We start from the raw sequence: 19,717 nt of genomic DNA on the forward strand, positions 1-19,717 counted from the left end.
CGACGAGGCCAATCCCGCCACAAGACAGACAAAGCCACTTATGCACCATGTTAAAACAAAGTCAACCTTCATCCAGTGGCAGTCCTGGCAGATGGTGTGTCACTCCGGCCCCTCTGACGGGAGGGGCCACGCCAGCACCCCAACACCTGGATCGATTACACACCCAGGCAAGGGATGCGGCTACTTAGGCTCATGGCCACCACGCAATAGGAGATGTGACCGTGGCGATGTCTGACTCGGCAACTGGAATGGGTGACTCGCCTAAGCTGCAACGCGTTGAGGGCATGACCTGCTTTAGTGTTCGAGCTTGAGATGCTGTTAAGTTGGCGAGATGGTGTAAATTCTGTTAAATTGCGTATCATTGGGCGTAGGTGGCTGACATAGAAAATTAGTGTGCCTGGAAGCTGGCGGGATAGCGTGGCGTACCAGGCGTGAGCAGCGGCACGAGGAGGCGGACATCGGAAGGAGGAGGCTCTAATGCGTGAATGTTCGAGTAGTGAGCGATGATGTTGGGGCGGCAAGGTGACGTAGATACTATCAAAATTGCATGGGTGTGAGTGGCTGACGTAGAGAATTAGCGTGCGTGGAAGTTGGCGAGATAGCGTGGCGTACTAGTAAGCGTGAGGAGTGCCAGTGGCTCCAAAGCCTGAGGCGGAATCATTGGAGAGAGATAGAAGAAACTTGAAGAGTAAAGGCGTTGGCTGTAACTCCACAATAAAAAGCAAGGCGGGAGACAATTAGGAAGGTGGTGGTGGTTTGAACCTGAGCGATGGTTTAGATTGGGACCATGTACTTCAGATTTTTTCTCTGAGCATTCGATTGATAGTGGCTAATGTAGTGGTGACATGATCTGCACAGTATTTGAAGTTTTGCGCTTGATATCTCCTTTCAGAGGGCTGTAAACAACGCGAGGGCAACCACGAAGAGAGGGCAGGCCCCGGGAAGCTCAGGCCATTTCTTGTCCAAAAATAGCGGATTTGAGGGCCCAAAATTCGGCCTATCTTTGTCCTAGAATAGCGGATTTGAGGCGATTTGGATGGCAGGTTTGTCCACAAATAGCGGATTTGAGGGTGCAACTGAGCAGGAGTTTTTTGAAGTTGTCACTGATGGCGAGGATCTAAATCATCTAATTACTGGTAACAAAGACGGGGAAGCAGGCTTCATCTGTAAACGATTGTCTTTGACAGTCTTGTTGCAGTCTTGCGTCGTCAAACCCCCTAAATTCACACCCTTCCTTTTTAGGGAGTGTCACGTGTCGACCCCAAAAGATAGCGGATTTGAGGTCCGTTTTGGCGACTTTTTGCGGACAAGAAATGGCATGAGCTTCCCGGGGCCTGAGAGGGCGTATGTCTGGCGACCACAACCGTTACACACCGCTTCCTTGACCGGCCCTAAACATGGAAGCTCAGCAGTTTCTCTCCAAGGTCGAACGAGGATTGAAACTTGAATGCAGACCAACGGCGAACCTATCTCCTTCTTTCTGTTAGAGTTGCCATTGGAAGTTATAACTGAGGTGTTGAAGTTATTAGATTGGCAAACCGTCCTCCGTGTAAGACAGGTGAGTCATGACTGATCTGCCGTAGACGGTAGAACTTCCACTTATCGAAGGCTTTAGACATGCAAACACCTTTCTGATGCAACGAAAGCGAAATCCATTTGGCTCGGCTTATTCTATGCGTCCAACGCCTCTCATTCGCGCTCCCCATTACGCCTTGAGCATCCCATGGAGCTCTACACCTCACGGGAGCTCGAATATCTTGTTTTGCGGCGGTCTAGTGCACGAATTATACGACAAAGACGGACCGAGCTGTTCCCCCCTTTGACTTGTCGGTTTCCTATCGATGATCTCTATGTCGGCGCGCTCATTTTAATCACTGGAGGACGCTGGCTGCTGACCGCTTCCGCCACCGGTTCTGTCTGGTATTACGATTTGGATGCACGAGCTCCGGTGAAAAGACTGTTAATACCGGAGCAAATGGAATATCTCCATGGCTTTTCAAATGGCGTAAGGATGGTGGTTGATATTGATAACAAATCCTCACTGTTGTCATTCAACCTTGCCATGGTCATGGCAAGAACCAGTGCGTCTTGTGTATTTTACTGAAGTATAAAACTTGATGTTACTTGTAAGTTGTACCATCAGCACCCGATTCACCTCGAACCCGAATCGCTCAGGTCTGGCATGTAAGTCTCCAACTCGATGGCCAAATTCAGGCGGCGAGCCTGACAGCCACTGGAATGGGCTCTAGTGCTTCCTACGATGCAGATGCCTGGTGGAATGATGATGGATTGCCCTCTCTACATGCTCGTGTACACTACCTGATGACTAATCTAATGGTCATGTGCTCTCCTGTGGGAATGCTCCTTTCCCTATTCCATCTGCCCCCCTCCATTATGGAGGCGTCCTCGCCTCCTCGCTGCCACTCTGGCTCCAATTCCCATCGCGTCCTCCTCCTGTACTTCCTCCTCTTCTTCGTCATAGAAAAAACCCGCCTCTCCTCCGCTGTCGTCCTCTGAATCTCGCAACACCGCTTCCTGTGAGTCCTCGCCGTCTACTACCTCTTGGGCTTCGATCTCCTGTGCTGGAACTTCCGCTCTGCTGGGCTCTTCCGCAGTAAGCGCATCTTCGAAATTCTTCTGCTCTGCTGCTAATGTTGTGCCCTCCCTTGGCGTGAAACTCCGGAGGCGTCTTGCATGGAATAGGCCGTCGAGAGGAGCGCCCTCCAATGTTTCAAGCTTGTATGAGTTGAGGAGCCGTTCTGCGACGCGGCGAGGGGGTGACCACATGGGGGCCAGCTTGCGCTCTGTACTAAGGGTTAGGGCGAGTTTATTGTTGTATACTTGTACCAGTTGCCCTGTCTTGAATTCAACAACTCCTGCCTTGGAGGCCTTGACCCTACGATTGAACGCGGTCTTCCGTTGTACAGCATGATGCACTGCCTCGGCGTAGCCGTCGAGTTGTTGTTGTGCCGCATATGTCATGTGCGTGTCGACGTCAGCGGGCGGTAAGAAGGATGAACTGACCTCCAGTGGTGTTTTCAACGTGTTCACCACTAATCCCAGTAAGACCTCCTTCGGGCTGAACTTGAGAGCTGGCAGAATCCGCCAATTGAGGATGCGGATGGCCTTGTCGAAGTGGTCCGGCCACGTTGTCGGTAGCTTGTCCCACGTGGTGGTTTGCCATCCATCTTCGCCAACCTCAGGTGCGCATAACCGTGCTAGAACATAAAGGAGAAGTTTGTTGGTGCCTTTGACGAGCCCGTTGACCCATGGAGAGTATGCTGCCACTGTGTGTAATTTAGTACCCCAACGCTCACAGTTCTCTGCAACTTCCCGATTCTTGAAATGCTTGCCACCATCTGCCATGAACGTCTCGGGGGGAGCGAAATTGTGGAAAATGTCGTCAAGAGATTTGTTGGTTGTTATGGCGGTTCCGTGAGTTTTAAACTTGTACCCCCACACATGCTGCGAACACGTATCGAGGTAGATTCCAGCAGTGTGGTAGCCGCCTTTCCCTACAGGCATTGACAGATAATCGCCCACCAGCAGCTCGAAGGGATGACACCGGGTTATTGGTTGTAGAAGGGAGTGTAGGTGTGTACCTCCAAAGTTCTTGCACCGTGCACAGTCCAGGATGGCTTTGACAATGGACTCGTCCAGCTTGGGGCTGTGGTATTGATCCAACAACGCCATTTTCATGGTGTCACGATGCCAGTGTCCGCCCTGCTCATGTTCGATCTTCGCCAGTGCGACCGCCTCAGCCCTTGATACACATTCCCTCCTAGCTCGCGCACGTGTACCACTTCCCCCTGCCACAAACCACAACTTCCCTTCGTCTATCATGTACTGGGTCTTCTGATGTTGCGCACGTTTCTTCTCCCACACTGTAGCGTCCTGAGACGAGTGGCCGATGATTGCGTCGATGACGTCGAGGTACAGGGGTTCGTCCTTGAACCTCTCCTTCAGGACCGTCAAGTCCGGAAGGTCGGCCACTTGATAGAGATCGTGTACCAGGCCAGTTACCTCCTCCCAGTCTGGTGTTACCGTCCACTCACTGCCATCACCTGCAGCCTTTTCTGTGCCTTCGTACTGCCTGCTAATACTGTCAGCGATGTTGACTTTGCCTGGTATGTGTCGGACGTCGACAATGTTGTGTGCCAGCACACCATCTCTCCATCGTGCATGAGTTGCATTCAGTTTGTCACTAAGTAAGATGTCGCGCAGAGCCTGACAGTCTGTTTCAACTTCCACAGGGTACCCATATACAATGTCCGAGAATTTGTCGAATGAATATTTCAATGCAGCGAACTCGAGGAGGAAAGGTTTGTACTTCTCCTCCGACGTTGACGTTCGCTTAGACGCAAAACCAATTGGGTGTAAGCGGGTTACTTCCTTTCCACCAGGTAGAGTCGTCTTGATTCTCTGCGATAGTACTCCTGCGAAAGCGTCTTTGCATGCGTCGGTAGTGAGAATGAAATGGGTGCCATCGAATTGAGGGGCCGTTAGCACAGGCTCCGATACCAAGCGTGCTTTTAGATTTATAAACGTCGTCGTGTGTTCTGCCTTCCAGTGTGGTTGCAATTTGTAAGCCTTCATAATACGCTGGTAAGCTGACTTTTTGGCGCCGTTAGGAATGTCGACTGCACGTAATAGATCCCTCAGCGGCTTCTCGAGGGTAGCGTACCCTTTGACCAAGTCTCTGAAATATGCAGTTAACCCGAGAAAGCCTTCCAGATGAGAGGCGTCCTCAGGTATTTTCCAGTCAACAACCGCTGTGAGCTTGCTTGAGTCTGGGCTGACACCCCCTGGTCCGACACGTGCTCCCGCAAATACTGCCTCAGTCATGAATAGCTGGAGTTTTCCTGGGGACAGCGACAACCGTTCCCTGCGTACACGTTCCAATATCCGCCTTAATTTCACTACACCTTCCTCAAAGGAATCCGCCGCTGACCCACCATCGTCCACAAAATTTTCGCAGGTACCATCCGCAATGAGGTCGTGCATACGCTGGCCTACAGTGTGCCCAAACTCAGATGGACCGCCAGTGACGCCAAACGGCATATGCTCATAAGCGAAATGCCCACGTCCTTCTAGATGAAATGTGATGTACGGCTGTGAATCAGGATGGATAGCTATGCCGTAGAAGCCTGCTGCAAAGTCGAAAATGTGAATATATCGATGTCCCGATAGCCTGAGCTGTTTGGCGCGAATGTCCCCCTGGGGAACTGGGGCGATGGGCGTGACCTTGTTGATTTCTCCAAAATCTTGGCATAGGCGCCATTTCTTGGGTCTTGTGAACGTAGCAGCATTCACGGTTGGGGCTGGGCGTTGCGGGAGGTCGAATGCTGCAGGTAGGTTGTGTTTCACGCATTCGTCATTCACCTTGTGCTTGAGCTCGTCCAGAGAGAGACCTGTGTTCTCATGGGCTTTTTGGGCCAAAACCGAGGGTGCACTGCACTTGACGTCTCCGGGATGTATAGAGCGTATGATGCCGGCTTTCAACATCTCGTCAACCTTGCCTCCATAAAGGCCCTTTGGTCTGGGTTGTATGAACGTTGAGGCAGCTTCGTACGGAACGTGGCGTCTTCTGGTATGTTGAGTTTGTGCACGGCGTCTGGGATCAAGTTGACTTCGCTAAGGGATAGTGCAAAACAGTCCGTGAATTCTGCGACAAGCTGTCTGATCTCTTCACGTTGGTCCATGGTGACATCATCACCTATCTGCACGAGGTCTAAGATCCTGGCCACACGCATTGGCTGGAAAGGCTCTGTGTGACGGGTGTAGAGTGCTTCCTCTGACGTGGCATCTGTAATGCTGGAAACTGGCAAAACGAGGCAGGGCGTGTCAGCTGGATTGGACATTTGCAGACCAGTGGTTTGGGTTTGTACTCCCCTCGAGGGGGGTTGTTCATTCCCCCCACTATGGTCCTCATGCTCTAATAACAGTGGTTCGACCCGGTGTACATGAATGCTTTCGGCAGTTGTGGGCTTTTGTGCGGCGTTGGCGACGACTTCAGAGGCTGCGGCATGTGTATCGTCAGTTTCTTTTACATCTTCCCAAGTGAGATTTTCGCTAAGTACTTCCCTCAAGGGGGGCGTGTTACCTCCCCCCTGGTTCATACCCTGCTCCTCACTCTGTCTCCCCTGGGTTTCGCTGTTCCTTTCTGGCTCTGTGAATTCCTCTTCATCCCATGCATGCTCTTCGTCTGTGCACATGGCGCTCTCGTCCGCTGTTTCCAATGTATCACCTGCAAAACCTAAGAAAGGATTCGACTCGTCATACTGAACTAAAGGTGTCACAATGTCTGTGTATGAGACTTGCCTCGGAGGGGGATTCACGCCCGAAGAGCCCCCTGCTGAGATTTCCTGCTGTTCCACATCTAATGTGAGGCTAACGCCTGTTGGTGCTGATGGGGTATTTCCTCCAGCGAAATTGTGCAGCGTGATTGACTCGTGTGCAGATCGGATGGTCACTGTATCCGTGTCGAAGTCATGGACCGCCCTGAAGCGATGTAGCAACGGTTTCCCAAAAAGAAACTCCCAACTGCCTCCGCTGTCGAAGATTTCGAATTCCGCTTCCGCCTGGATTCCTTCTAACTCCAGCACTCCATTCCATACAGCTTTCGACTGTACGATAGCCCCATTCGCCATGCGTAAGCGTCGATTGGATGGTTTAGTTTGGCCACAAAGTCGGTGTTGAGCTTTCATGAAAAAGGAGGTGCACATGGCTCCCCCGTCGAAAAGAGCCTTAACCCTAACTTTCTCGCCTTGGGGCCCGTGCAACACCAACCAATGCATGAATGGCGGCCCCTTTTGTCGTAGTGTATCCCATGTCTTATCCTCATCCCCAACAGCGTACAAATCAATGACTGATGAATTCTCGCATGCGTTATATACATCATTGAAACCGTTCTGACTGCTGGGGCGGTCGACTCCTGTAAGTCTCACTGAAATCGGGGCCGCCCGCTCGTCACTTATGCAGGCGGCCCTTCCCCATTTCCCGGGCTCGGCGCGGGCTTGAAGGCTTGATAGTTGAGCCAGCTGAATTCATCGTCTGCATCGCTGACGAAGTTGACTCAAGAGGTAGGCGCAGCTCGAAGGATGCGGCCACATATCGTGCGGAACGTGCGCTCCTTGTTGTTGATTTGGTCAGTCGTGCAGCGCATGTCGATGCGGCGATGTCCTCCCCTTCCGCATCTGTAGCACTCCCCTGAACCAGGGGCCTCACCCCCTGGTTGTAGTGGAAACCCCATGTTTACTGTAACCTCAGCAGTTTCGCCATTCTTCGCCTTCCATTCCCTGAGTTGGGCGTGCCATGCTGCGATGCCTGCTTCGGTGTTGGGTTGCATGGGGTAGAGGGCCAAGCTGCAGATTAACGCGCTTCGATCAGCTTCAGTGATTGGCGAGGGAGCTGGGTGGGGCAGGTTGCCTTGGCCACTTGACGGGCCCATGTATGCATTTGTGTTGGTTGAATTGGATTGTGGCGTGTTGTTACATTGACCTCCCAAGGTTGATGACTGCTGGGTTTGACTGACGTTTGATACTGAGGATGTGGGTGCGGCTGGGGGGCGACGTTGTCCCTGCAGGTGTAAGCGTTGTAGGCTTGCTATAGCCGCCTCCGTTTTCTCCTTCTCCTCCTTCTCCTTCTGGTACTTCTTCACCCCATCTCGTATATGAGCCATTTCTACCCCTTTGATCGCTGCACAAAATTCGGTCCAGGTTGGGTACGTTTCCTTGACCTTCTGGCGTATAATGTCGGGTAGCTCGTCTCTGACCTTCCAGATCGAATTCGACCCCGTGCTGATCTTGGCTTGTTTTGCAAGGCTGAGAGCCTTTTCTGCGAATATGACGTGGGTGTAGACTTCTTCGCCTGCGTATTTCTCCTTCTTCCCCAAATCCTCTGTCTTCAACCTTAATTCACACAACTCCCTCTCTAACTTGGTTTCCGTCCTTTTAGCCTTCTCGACGGGCGGAAAGCATTGCAAAAACACTGTTTCTACCTCTTTCCACGTCTGCTTCGTGCTGGTTAGCTCTGTGAACCAGTCGTCTGCAGGGGACCCGTACTTGAGGTGGTCTCCGAAGGATGTGATGATGAGGTCGTCGTCCGTGATGCGGGCGGACGTTGTGAAGCAGCGGAAGGTCTTCAGAAACTCGCCTGGCTGGACATCGTCGTCTGTTTCGCCGCTGAAGCTGCGTAGGGTGACTGGGGCAGACATAATGGGTGGAAGGTCCTGCGGTGGTTTAACGGGGCTGAGCTGTGCGGTTTGTTGTGGGGCTCCTAGTTGAGGACTTGACATTGATCCAAAGAGATCCTCGAACGGAGAGGCAGGCTCTAGTATGTCCGAAAGCGTGAGCGAACTTTCAGTAGATGGCGTGGATGTACCCGAGGTTGTATTAGATGAGGGTGTAATGGTAGCGGCTCTGTCTCTAGCCACGAATCTGCCGTTGACTCTTGGCTGAGTTATCCAGGTATTGTTGGGTGCCAGCTTGCTTTATGGGTGCGGGGTACACGATGAGCTTGGTGAAACGTTGGAAACACGTTTGCAGCCGAGTTGATTTCGGAGATGAAAAGCCGTTAGACGCTGGACGTTGGACGTGGTGGCGTTGACGGTGTGACGTATGACGTGGGACGGTGTGACGTATGACGTGGGATGGTGGATTTAAGACGGTGATATGAGGACGGACGTTTTAAGACGAGAGATATGCGCATGTAAAAGTACGAATCACGCACTCATCACCAGGTGGAATGGGCTCTAGTGCTTCCTACGATGCAGATGCCTGGTGGAATGATGATGGATTGCCCTCTCTACATGCTCGTGTACACTACCTGATGACTAATCTAATGGTCATGTGCTCTCCTGTGGGAATGCTCCTTTCCCTATTCCACCACGCTCCTGTCCTGTTTCCATCGCGAAAATTGCGGTTTTTTATGCTCTTTTTCCTTGCTTGGGAAGTTCATCGCCTTTGGAGTTGCAACAATTGGACAGTGGGATGTACCTTGTTATGTTGCGTTAGTTGACTGGGCCATGGCCGGCATCCACAATCAATCATATCACACATCCTTAACGTATCCGAGGACGATCATGTATTACCCATGGACACCAGTGAGCATGTTCATTGTCTTTTTTTCGTGCTAATCACATAAATCAGGATCAAGTGCAACTACTCCCAGGAGATAGGTTATTGGTTCTGACGATGGGCGATATCAGACTATATGATACTTCACCTTTTGAAGCGACTACAAGTATACCTCCTGATGGCTTTCCTAGATGGCCCATGTATCCCTCGCCTACCTGGAAGTCCATAATACCGTCACTTGATCCAGATAGCCTCTCTCACACATATCTTTGCCCAGATACGAACACGTTGAGGCTTGTTTTCACCACAATGGATGCCGTTCACGGTCTCATTATTCCAGGCAATGCTCATCTTGACCAAGAGCCCAAGGTTCTCAGGTTAATGGAATTGGGCGTAGAAATGGAACACAATTTTGTTTTTTCCTATAATAGTGCAATCATGTATGGACCATACATGATTGAGTTTGGCAGGGCATCTCTCCTCCACATGCTGGATTATTCATGGCCAGACGACACTCTCCTCAGTCCTCCAAATACCCTTACGACAAAGTTGGGTGAGGATGATTGGATGGAACGAACTTCTGCCTTCGATGAAGGGTCTGGTCAGGTGGTTGTATGTAGTCAGACTCAAGTTTTTGTATTCAATTTTGCTAGTTTGTGAAGATACAGCAAGGGCTATGCGGGGCAGTGGTGTGTTACCAGGTTCTTCGCCCACCGCCACGATATGAAATATTCTACATGGAAGTCTGCGACAAAATGACACTTGGACTGACTAAATGTAATTAACTGACGCTCACATTGCCGATTCTAGGAACGTGAAATCCCTTGTCCTTCTACAAAAAGAACTTGTACGCTGAAGATAGGACTGTTGCTTTCTTATCAAGGATAGCTCTGTTCACTGAAAAAAAAAAAAAGACTTCGTGATCCACGGCTATAAATAATCTGTAGAGCTCTTAATTTTCACCACCACCAACACCACCACCTCTGCTGACTGGCGCGAACACCGAAATCCTCAATTTCTCGCCGTTTCGATGTTCGCCTCCTCATGCCACTGCTCACGCCTAGTAGTATACGCCACGGTACCTCGCCGACTTAATTCTCTACGTTAGCCACCTATGCCCTTGAACACCTCGCTATCTCTACGGTAGGCGTATAATCGTCGGGCTCATTGAGGGGATTCATGACTGGAAAAAGAGGAGAGAGACTGATGAGAAAGAATAAAAGAAACGGAGATGCACGACCGTGACCTTGCGACTGTGAATGGAGTGAAAATGGGGTGGGTTCAAGGCGACCTTCATTCAATCCGATTCTTCCAAAATGGCGGTATGGAAACTTTTATGCCCGATCCAGAGTAAAAAACGTGCAGCTGTCCACTTCAATTTAGCGCCGGCATGTACTTGATCACAATACGCGCATTATCTTCGCAAGACTCGGCGGCGTAGTGGTTATCGCAGAGCGAAATTGATATCCATCATATTGCTGGACCTGTATGTGTGTGCTCTCGCTCACACACACGGCTGCTGGGCTATGATGGCATTTACGTTCAAGCCCTGTTCGAATCAGGGACCAAGTGGTTGATATCGATAAATTGCATTCAAGTTAGCTAAGTTTTTTTTTGAAAAAGTAACTGTTTTATTCGTTTTATATGGTCCAATGGCTCGGAATGTCACTGTAGTCCCGTGTATGCTATAATATAAATCCCGTGCATCTATCTATCGCTGCAGCCTGCAGATATAATTCAATTGATGAGGGGTATAAATTGGATAAATTGAGCCGTCCGACGCGTCCTGCAATCCACACGCACACCTCCCAGAACCTATGCGTCCGTATGCGCTCGAAAACTCCCCGTCGCGTCACTTTCCCAGATCGACCTCGAGCTCACCCATCCGCATCTCCGACACAACCCTTATACCCGCCCTCCTAACGCCAATACAAACTCCCCTCAGCACTCCCCGCCGTCCAGCTCGGAAGAACATACACAAACCCAACTACACCAGCCACGTAGGCTGATATAATAGCTACAAGCACAAGGGGAGGTCAGAACCAGTTTTTTTTTTCAAAGGTGACGAAAGTCCAAAAAACGACGCCAAAAAAGCCTCATCATTCACACCACCACAGAAACTTTGAAAGCCAAAAAGCAAAGAAACTCACCCCCCCTCCTATCCCTAAACCTCCCCAACTCCCACCCCAAATCCGGCACCCCCATCACATTACAAAATACATGTGCAGAAATAGGTGGAAGGATGGACGACATGCGGAGGAAGAGGTAGGAGGTGTGGAAGCCGAAGACGGAGGTGTATGTTAGTTGGAATACTGTGCGTTTTCGTTAGCGCTGTCAACGAAGGGTGGAAGATGAAATGGAAGAAGAGGGGGAAGAAAGGCAAGGGAGAGGAGGGAGGGAGAAAAGGGGAGGATGGAGGGAAACAGGAAGGGCAAGGGAAAGGAGAGGGGACAAAAGAGAAGGGAAAAGAGGGAAGAATGGGAAAAAGGAAGAGGAACGGGAAGTGAACAGGGCGCGTTTAGCTGCGGAGGGTGTGCGGCCGTAGCGGTTGTAGGTGTCCCATGCGTGGTGGACGTGTGCTGCGAGTGTGTGTCTATTAGGACGAAAGAAAAGGAAAGAGAAGAAAGAAGAGGCGCACCCAACCCAAAAGCCAACGGCGCCAAAAAGATCATTTTGAGCGTTGAGGCGCCGGAGAGGTGGTAGACTGATAAGATGCATGCTCTGAATACGATTTCTTCTGTTATTGGGGCCTTTTTTTGTTAGCTTTTGTTGAAATGCAAAGAAGGAAGGGGAAGGGAAGGAAAGGAAGGGGACGGAAGGGGAGGAAAGGAAGGAATCGAAAGGGAAAGGAAAGAAAGGAATGGGAGGAAGGAAAGGAAGGGAATCGAAAGAAGGAAAGGAAAGAAGGAACGAAACGAAACGAAAGCAAAGAAAAAGGAACGAAACGAAAGCGACGGAAAGGAACGAAAGAAAAGAAAGAACGAAAGAATCAAAAGAAAAGAAAGCGACACTCACAACAACATAATTCCTAACCCCAACAAGCGTACAAAACCTCCTCGTAACATGGTTCTCCCACACCCAGTTCCTCTGGAACGGGAGTTGACCGCCTAGGTCGCCTGAGAAGAGGGGTCCGAGGAAGAGGGTTGGTGTTACTCAATGCGGTAGGATCTCTTCTAGCTTCAGGTTTAGGTTTAGGGAGAAGGAGGGTAGGGGGAAGCCGAGGAGGAGGAGGGTTTGTGAGAGGGCGTTTAGGAGTGTCTTTGTGGAGGCGTTTGTTAGCTTCGTGGCAGGGAACAACTTGGAAGAGGTGGGAAAAACGCACGGCCCGTCGAAATCCATGACCAGCCCAGACAACGCCCACGAAAACAGAACAACAGACCGTCGTGGCGCAGAGGACGGCTAGGAGACGGGCGCGGATGACGTCTGGGTCGACTCGTCCCTCCATCGTTCGGGTTGTTCCTTTTCTCTTTCTCATTGATTGTTGGTGTTCTGCCATTCCTCTTTGTTTGAATGAGTACTGGTGGTGAGGAGAAAGAGAGGCAGGAATGTTTAGAGATGTAGAGAGAGCCTATCTAGGTTAAACTGAAGAGGAGGGAGAGCCTGAGGAGGTGGGCTGTTGATGTGCTGAGGGCGAGTAACTGAGTTGTGGGGACATTGTAACTTGGTGGATCCGGTTAGAGGGCGTTTAGACCTTTAGATGGCCAGCTGGCTATGTACTTGACGAAGAGGAGGCACTGTGGACAGGGCAATAAGTAGGCTGGTGGACACAAGGGGGGAGCACAATTTTAATTTAATATATCATGTTGATTTTTTTCATAACACCACTATGGCTGGACTAACCAACCAGGTGTGTGAATAACCTTCCATATATAGGTAGAATCTATAAATAGACCACATGTTTTGGGCATTTTTTGGGTGTCGTGTTAGCCACCATCTTATCTACACTGCACACCTTCATTTGCTAGCCCTTCCTCAAACCCAAGGTGCATGTTGTGGTTGATGCATGGAGTCTGATAGGGTTCACAAGGAGCTGGGCTGTAGATACTGATGGTGCAGGTGTACGTGCTTCCTGCAGTGAAGAACTTTTGCGTTGTTGTTTGCCTTCCTTGCTTTTCTGCACTTTTCTCTCTCTCTTGCTCTCCTGCTTGTTCTCAGTGCATTGCTTACTTCCTTTGTGTCACTTGTAGTAGGTTTGAAGACCAATTGTGCATGAAGGGACTTTTGCCTCACAATGTTGCCAGATAATGATTTTGCTGTCTCAAATATTGTCAAATCATATTGTATACCAGGTTTCTTAGAAATTCTAAGTGTAAATAGCACTTAATACTTCTGAAAGGGTCATCCTAGGAAATATCCCACTTGGTAAGTGAGGACAGCATGCAAAACACCTCAGAAAGTGCACCAGTCCAATCTGAGCTCACCCAGCCTGTAAATTACCCAAAATTGGTACTTAAAATAGAAAATTTTTAACAGCCTGGCAGCCGGACTAACCAACCGACCCCATATGGCAGATTCAAATCCCGCTCCCCCCTTGGGTGGACATACCTTTTGCCCGGGGTTGTTAACATAGCACAAGTGTTTTACTACGAACACAATATCTGTCCCTACGGTTACCCTAATAAGATATAGCCGGCGTGAGAGTGGGGGAGGCTGGCTGGATCGATGCTGAGGTCGTCCGTCTGCTGAGGGGTGTCATCGTAGGCTGGAAAGTGGAGCGCTCATACTAATGGTGATTTCCAGTCACATTTCGAGTGTCATTCACTACACACCTCAACGAACCGTTCTCACGTTGATTTCGAGTGATCCAAGCGTGGGCGCCTCGTGCCTTCCTCCCAAATTCCTCGACCATTCTTCGGCCTCAACGCACTTTTTAACCTGTAATTACTTATCACCGATAGTGCCCACTGTCCAGATGGCTGCTAAATCGACTTCGTCGCCAAACTCTACGTTGGGCAGGGTATTGGCTGTTCTTCGAAAGCGGAAGCCCATCGATGAAAACTCGAGCTGGACAATCGCCACTGCTCTGTCAAATTCATTTCCCATGTTGACGATTGGGTCTCAACACTATGCTGCTGCTGCTCAAAGACCGGTCATAACGACTGCTGATCCCTCCAGTGACGATTCTTGTCGCCTTCGAGTGCAAGAGGGCGTCAAAACAGCGCTCACACTTGCGGCACCGATTTTTGGGGCGATTCCACTCGCTGGATCGCCCTTGAAGGCAGCCGTTGATGGCTTATTAGAGATTTTAAAAGCCGCTGATGTAAGTTCTGATTTCTCTTGAACGTCTTCAACCGCCGGAAATTAAAACACTGTAAAAACCCAGCAAATTACTCAGAATCGGAAAGACATCAGGAAACTGGAAGAAAAACTTCGCTGGTTGGGCAATCATATCTATGTGGTCACAGGTACCGACCAGGGCATTACCAGACTTCGGGATGATTTAACTTGGTAGAGCTGCACCGGCTAATAATCAATCTCGCTGATAGTAAAAACGAATCCTAGGAAATTGAATGCGACGTTGGCCACGCTGAAGAGCTTGCAGGCCAAGAACACGTTCCGATATGCAAGTGTTGCGCAACGGATCAATGAATGCTGCCGAGATATCGATCACTACCTGATGCGCTATAACGTGAGTGATTCCAGCAATGAGATGTCTAGTTTACTGCGTTCATAAAACACCATCCCCCAGACGCTGGGTATCATGCGCGTTGAAAACGCTGCGCAGCGTATTGAAGCTAATTTAGAGATGTTCCTTCCACTTGCATCGACATTGCAACTTCGGCGAAGCGCAATAACAGGCATTGTCCTGATTGATGCGACAGGGAAAAGGTATGAAGTGTCTATGGATTGTGCAAAGTCTTATGAGGTAAGTGTCAAGGTTGATTTCATGCACTGTCGTTTCGCCTACCAAAATTCTATACAGTTATTTACCAAAACTATTGCGCATTTCTTTGATGGGGATAAGATGGAAGCCCGAATTCAGCGGCGCTACATAGAACAGGACAGGTATGACCTTTGCATCGACCATGGCAATCAAATCGTCCCGATCAATGGACAACCGGACTGGCCGAAAGTTGAATCGGGCATGCAACTGGTCATGCGTGCTATTCTCGTGCAGGAAAAAAAGAATCAAACGCGGAGGTATCAATGCCCACGGTGTAAGACCTGGAATATTTTGGATGATGGTGGTGGGGAGCTCGACCGGGATTTGCTTATCGAGTGGTCAGACTGACTAATATCATGTTGCGTTTGAAGGACTGACATTCTTGAAGCCGAGGATGCGACGGGAGGTTCCAGATTTCAAAGGCAGATAGGAAGTATACGAGTGCATGGGAGTGGGGGAGCAGAAACACACGAGAGGATGAGAATGGCATTTCACACGATACAGAAATGGGGGTCCTTGTGAACTTCCACTTGAAGGAGTATCACGCTGTGAGTGGCGTGCGAACGTGCAGACATCATGCTAATCGTTGACAAACTTACTTCGGTGGATGGGCTGGGGTTGAAGGTGCGTGATTCTTTAACGTTGACCTGGTCTGTGCCCATTTTTGCCTCTCAGATTGTGCGCACTTCCATGTCCTGACCCTTGCATCAAACGCTGACCTGGTCTGTGTCCATTTTCGCCTCTCAGGTTGTGCGTATTTCCGTTACCTGACCGTGCATCAAACACTGACCTGGTCTGTGGCCATTTTCGCCTCTCAGTATGTGCGTATTTCCGTTTCCTGACCCTCGCCTCAAACCCTGACCTGGTCTGTGTCCATTTTCGACCCTCAGGATATGGGTATTTCCGTTTCCTGACCCATGCATCAAACACTGACCTGGTCTGTGTCCATTTTCGACTCTCAGGACGTGCGTATTTCCATTTCCTGACCCTCGCATCAAACACTGACCTGGTCTGTGTCCATTTTCGACTCTCAGGACGTGCGTATTTCCATTTCCTGACCCTCGCATCAAACCCTGACCTGGTTTGTGTCCATTTTCGCCGCTCAGTACGTGCGTATTTCCGTTTCCTGACCCATGCATCAAACCCTGACCTGGTCTGTGTCCATTTTCGCCTCTCAGGACGTGCGTATTTCCATTTCCTGACCCTCGCATCAAACACTGACCTGGTCTGTGTCCATTTTCGACCTCTCAGACGTGCGTATTTCCGTTTCCTGACCCTGCATCAAACCCTGACCTGGTCTGTGTCCATTTTCGACTCTCAGAGCGTGCGTATTTCCATTTCCTGACCCTGCATCAAACGCTGAACTGGTCTGTGTCCATTTTCGCCTCTCAGGAGTGCGTATTTCCATTTCCTGACCCTCGCATCAAACGCTGACCTGGTCTGTGTCCATTTTCGCCTCTCAGCTCGTGCGTATTTCCATTTCCTGACCCTGCATCAAACGCTGACCTGGTCTGTGTCCATTTTCGCCTCTCAGGCCGTGCGTATTTCCATTTCCTGACCCTTGCACAAAACGCTGACCTGGTCTGTGTCCATTTTCGCCTCTCAGTTCGTGGGTATTTCCATTTCCTGACTCTCGCATCAAACACTGACCTGGTCTGTGTCCATTTTCGCCTCTCAGTTCGTGCGTATTTCCATTTCCTGACCCTCGCATCAAACACTGACCTGGTCTGTGTCCATTTTCGCCTCTCAGAACGTGTGTATTTCCATTTCCTGACCCATGCATCAAACGCTGACCTGGTCTGTGTCCATTTTCGCCTCTCAGGCTGTGCGTATTTCCGTTTCCTGACCCTCGCACAAACGCTGACCTGGTCTGTGTCCATTTTCGACTCCCAGATAGTGCGTATTTCCGTTTCCTGACTCTCGCATCAAACACTGACCTGGTCTGTGTCCATTTTCGACTCTCAGACAGTGCGTATTTCCATTTCCTGACCCTTGCATCAAACACTGAACTGGTTTGTGTCCATTTTCGCCTCTCAGGTTGTGCGTATTTCCATTTCCTGACCCTCGCATCAAACGCTGACCTGGTTTGTGTCCATTTATGCCGCTCAGATTGTGCGTATTTCCGTTTCTGACCCTTGCACAAAACGCTGACCTCTGTGTCCATTTTTGGCTCTCAGTTCGTGCGTATTTCCATTTCCTGACCCTCGCATAAAACACTGACCTCTGTCCATTTTTGGCTCCCAGTTCGTGCGTATTTCCGTTCCTGACCCTTGCATCAAATACTGACCTGGTCTGTGTTCATTTTTACCTTTCAGAACGTGTGTATTTCCATTTCCTGACCCTGCATAAAACGCTGACCTGTTTCCATTTTCGCCTTTCAGGACGTGCGTATTTCCGTTTCCTGATTCTTGCATCAAACACTGACCTGGTATATGTCCGTTTTCGCCTCTCAGCCCGTGCGTATTTTCGTTTCCTGACCCTTGCATCAAACGCTGACCTGGTCTGTGTCCATTCTTCGACTCTCAGGGAGTGCGTATTTCTGTTTCCTGACTCTCACATCAAATGCTGACCTGGTCTGTGTCCATTTTCACCTCCCAGCCCGTGTGTATTTCCGTTTTCTGACCCTTGCATCAAATGCTGACCTAGTGTATGTCCATTTTCTCCTTTCAAGTCAGCCAGGGCAATCCATGATGGGAGCAATTGACGGCATTGTAATCTTGAGAAAAAGAGGGTCGCGTAAAATTCTCTCCAATTTTCCAACCTTTGTTCAATTGTTTCAAAATTGCGGTATTGAAATTTTGATGCAAGTGCTTCGAGACTGAAAAGCCTTTTTTTTTTTTGTCAGAGTCCGGTGTATAATAAATCCCGTGCATCTATCTATCTATCGCTACAGATATGATATGATATCAATGAGGGGTATAAATGAGGAATATCTGGTAAAACCGAGCCGTCCACGTCCTACGCACACCTAGACCAACCACAAATCGCACACTCCCGCCCTCACCTGTTCGCACTTTCAACTGATGCCTTCTCCCACACTTACTCTCCTCCCACACTAACCCTCATACCCGCCCTCCTGCTAGTTCCAGTACAAACTCCCCTCAGCACTCCAAGCAGTGGCACTCCCCGCTGTCCATCGCGGAACGACATACACAAACCCCAGCACACCAGCCACATACGCCTATATAATAGCTACAAAAACAAGGGGAGGTCAGAATCGGTTTTTTTTTCAAAGGGGACAAAGTCCAAAAGCGCCACAAAACCGATGCCAAATTTGCAATCCAAAAACAACGCCAAATGTGCGCAATCCAAAACCGACACATTGATGACGAAAGAACTCACCCAACGAGCTCCACCCCCTAGTTAACCTTCCCAACTCCCACCCCTGTGAATATGGGAGGGTCAAAGGCAACCTTCGCCCAATTCATTCAAAATTGCGGTATTGAGATTTTCATTCCCGATCCAGAGCTGGCAACGTTAGCAGGACCCTGGAAATTCATGTCAAATCCCTGATCCGTATCTGGAGGAAATTTTGAAAAAAATCCGGATAGGCCTCAGGCCTATCCGGAGGAAAATTGAAGAAATTTTAGAAAATCCTTGAGCTATATGTCCGGATAAGAATTGGCTACGCTAAGGGGGGCCTGATCTAAGTCCGGATAAAAATTTGACAAAAGTGAATCTTTTTGAGTGCACATGCGGTGCCTTGGTTCAATAATTAACACAAGATATTGAACTGAAAATGTGTACTACTTGTATCCAACGTCCTACCCAACGTAAGAACGAAGACATGACCATCATTGATCTTGATAATCCAGCACCCCTGGACGAGCTGGAATGGATCGGTACAGGAAAAGTGTATCGAATGCCGGAAAGGGTACCACACATGCTTGGGCAAGCGATACATCTACTATCACCGCAATTTCAAATTTGCCGGTACAGATATTCGAGCACATGCACGGGCTTCAGTTTCGTGCAAAATCTCAAAGGCAAGCTCTCTATACCTCGAGATTTGGCCTCCTCTCGTCGTCACAGTTTCTCTGCGCCCTTACCCACTCACCAACTGTAACAAACGATGGCGGGATGATAGCGATACCCCAGCAAGACCATGAAATATTCAAAATTCTTAACTCGCATCGAGGGGATGTAAAGTCGGCGGTTAAAGCGTTGAGTGGGAAGAAAAAGGCCAGTAATGATATTGACATAGGAACGGACGACGAGGAAGCTTAGATACTGTGTATTACGTCGAAATCTAATGTCGTGGGGGCGCCAGGAGCCTTGCTTCATAGAAAAAAATTAACCCAGCGTAGACTATGCCTGAGGTAATGTCCGGATAAATTTTAGGAAAAATCTATGTCTGATCCCGCATCCGGAGGAATTTTCGGTAATTCTGTCCGGAGGAAAATCGCCAAATTTACCGATTTTTGGATCAGGGATTCAACATGAATTTCCAGGGTCCTACGTTAGCGCCGGTACGTACTTGATCACAATACACGCATTATCTTTGCAAGACTCGGTAGCGTAGTGGTTATCGCGGAACATATTTGAATCTCCAGCTCGCGGGTGTTTTCGAACGCTGCTGCCGGGTTGTGCATGGCATTTACGTTCAAGCCCCGTTCGATTCGGGGACCGAGTGGTCGAAAATTGCATCAGCTAAGTTTTTTTTTTCAATTGGGATCCCATTGAAGGTTCTTATTAATATTCGTTCTATATGGTCCAATGACTCGGAATGTCACTGCAGTCCCGTGTATACTATAAT

General features: G+C 49.5%; 3 protein-coding genes across 3 annotated transcripts; 1 reads left to right on the forward strand and 2 right to left on the reverse strand.

Annotated features, from left to right (window-relative positions):
- Positions 1–7,075: 7,075 nt before the first annotated feature.
- LACBIDRAFT_310466 (uncharacterized protein) lies at positions 7,076–8,215 on the reverse strand (the record flags this gene model as incomplete). The annotated part of the gene is made up of 1 exon (XM_001887567.1): positions 7,076–8,215. One exon carries the CDS (start codon positions 8,213–8,215, stop codon positions 7,076–7,078), a length of 1,140 nt encoding a protein of 379 aa, XP_001887602.1.
- Positions 8,216–11,180: 2,965 nt separating this feature from the next.
- On the reverse strand, positions 11,181–12,573 carry LACBIDRAFT_310467 (uncharacterized protein; the record flags this gene model as incomplete). Its single annotated transcript, XM_001887568.1, has 4 exons — positions 11,181–11,389; positions 11,459–11,656; positions 11,716–11,827; positions 12,121–12,573. 4 exons carry the CDS (start codon positions 12,571–12,573, stop codon positions 11,181–11,183), a joined length of 972 nt encoding a protein of 323 aa, XP_001887603.1.
- A 330-nt stretch (positions 12,574–12,903) lies between these two features.
- On the forward strand, positions 12,904–15,660 carry LACBIDRAFT_332960 (uncharacterized protein; the record flags this gene model as incomplete). The annotated part of the gene is made up of 9 exons (XM_001887506.1): positions 12,904–12,924; positions 13,043–13,135; positions 13,414–13,439; positions 13,818–14,337; positions 14,620–14,706; positions 14,767–14,943; positions 15,001–15,299; positions 15,350–15,509; positions 15,637–15,660. 9 exons carry the CDS (start codon positions 12,904–12,906, stop codon positions 15,658–15,660), a joined length of 1,407 nt encoding a protein of 468 aa, XP_001887541.1.
- Positions 15,661–19,717: the final 4,057 nt, after the last annotated feature.

This window comes from Laccaria bicolor, genomic scaffold, assembly GCF_000143565.1.
Source record: "Laccaria bicolor S238N-H82 LACBIscaffold_46 genomic scaffold, whole genome shotgun sequence".
NCBI classification, from domain to species: domain Eukaryota; kingdom Fungi; phylum Basidiomycota; class Agaricomycetes; order Agaricales; family Hydnangiaceae; genus Laccaria; species Laccaria bicolor.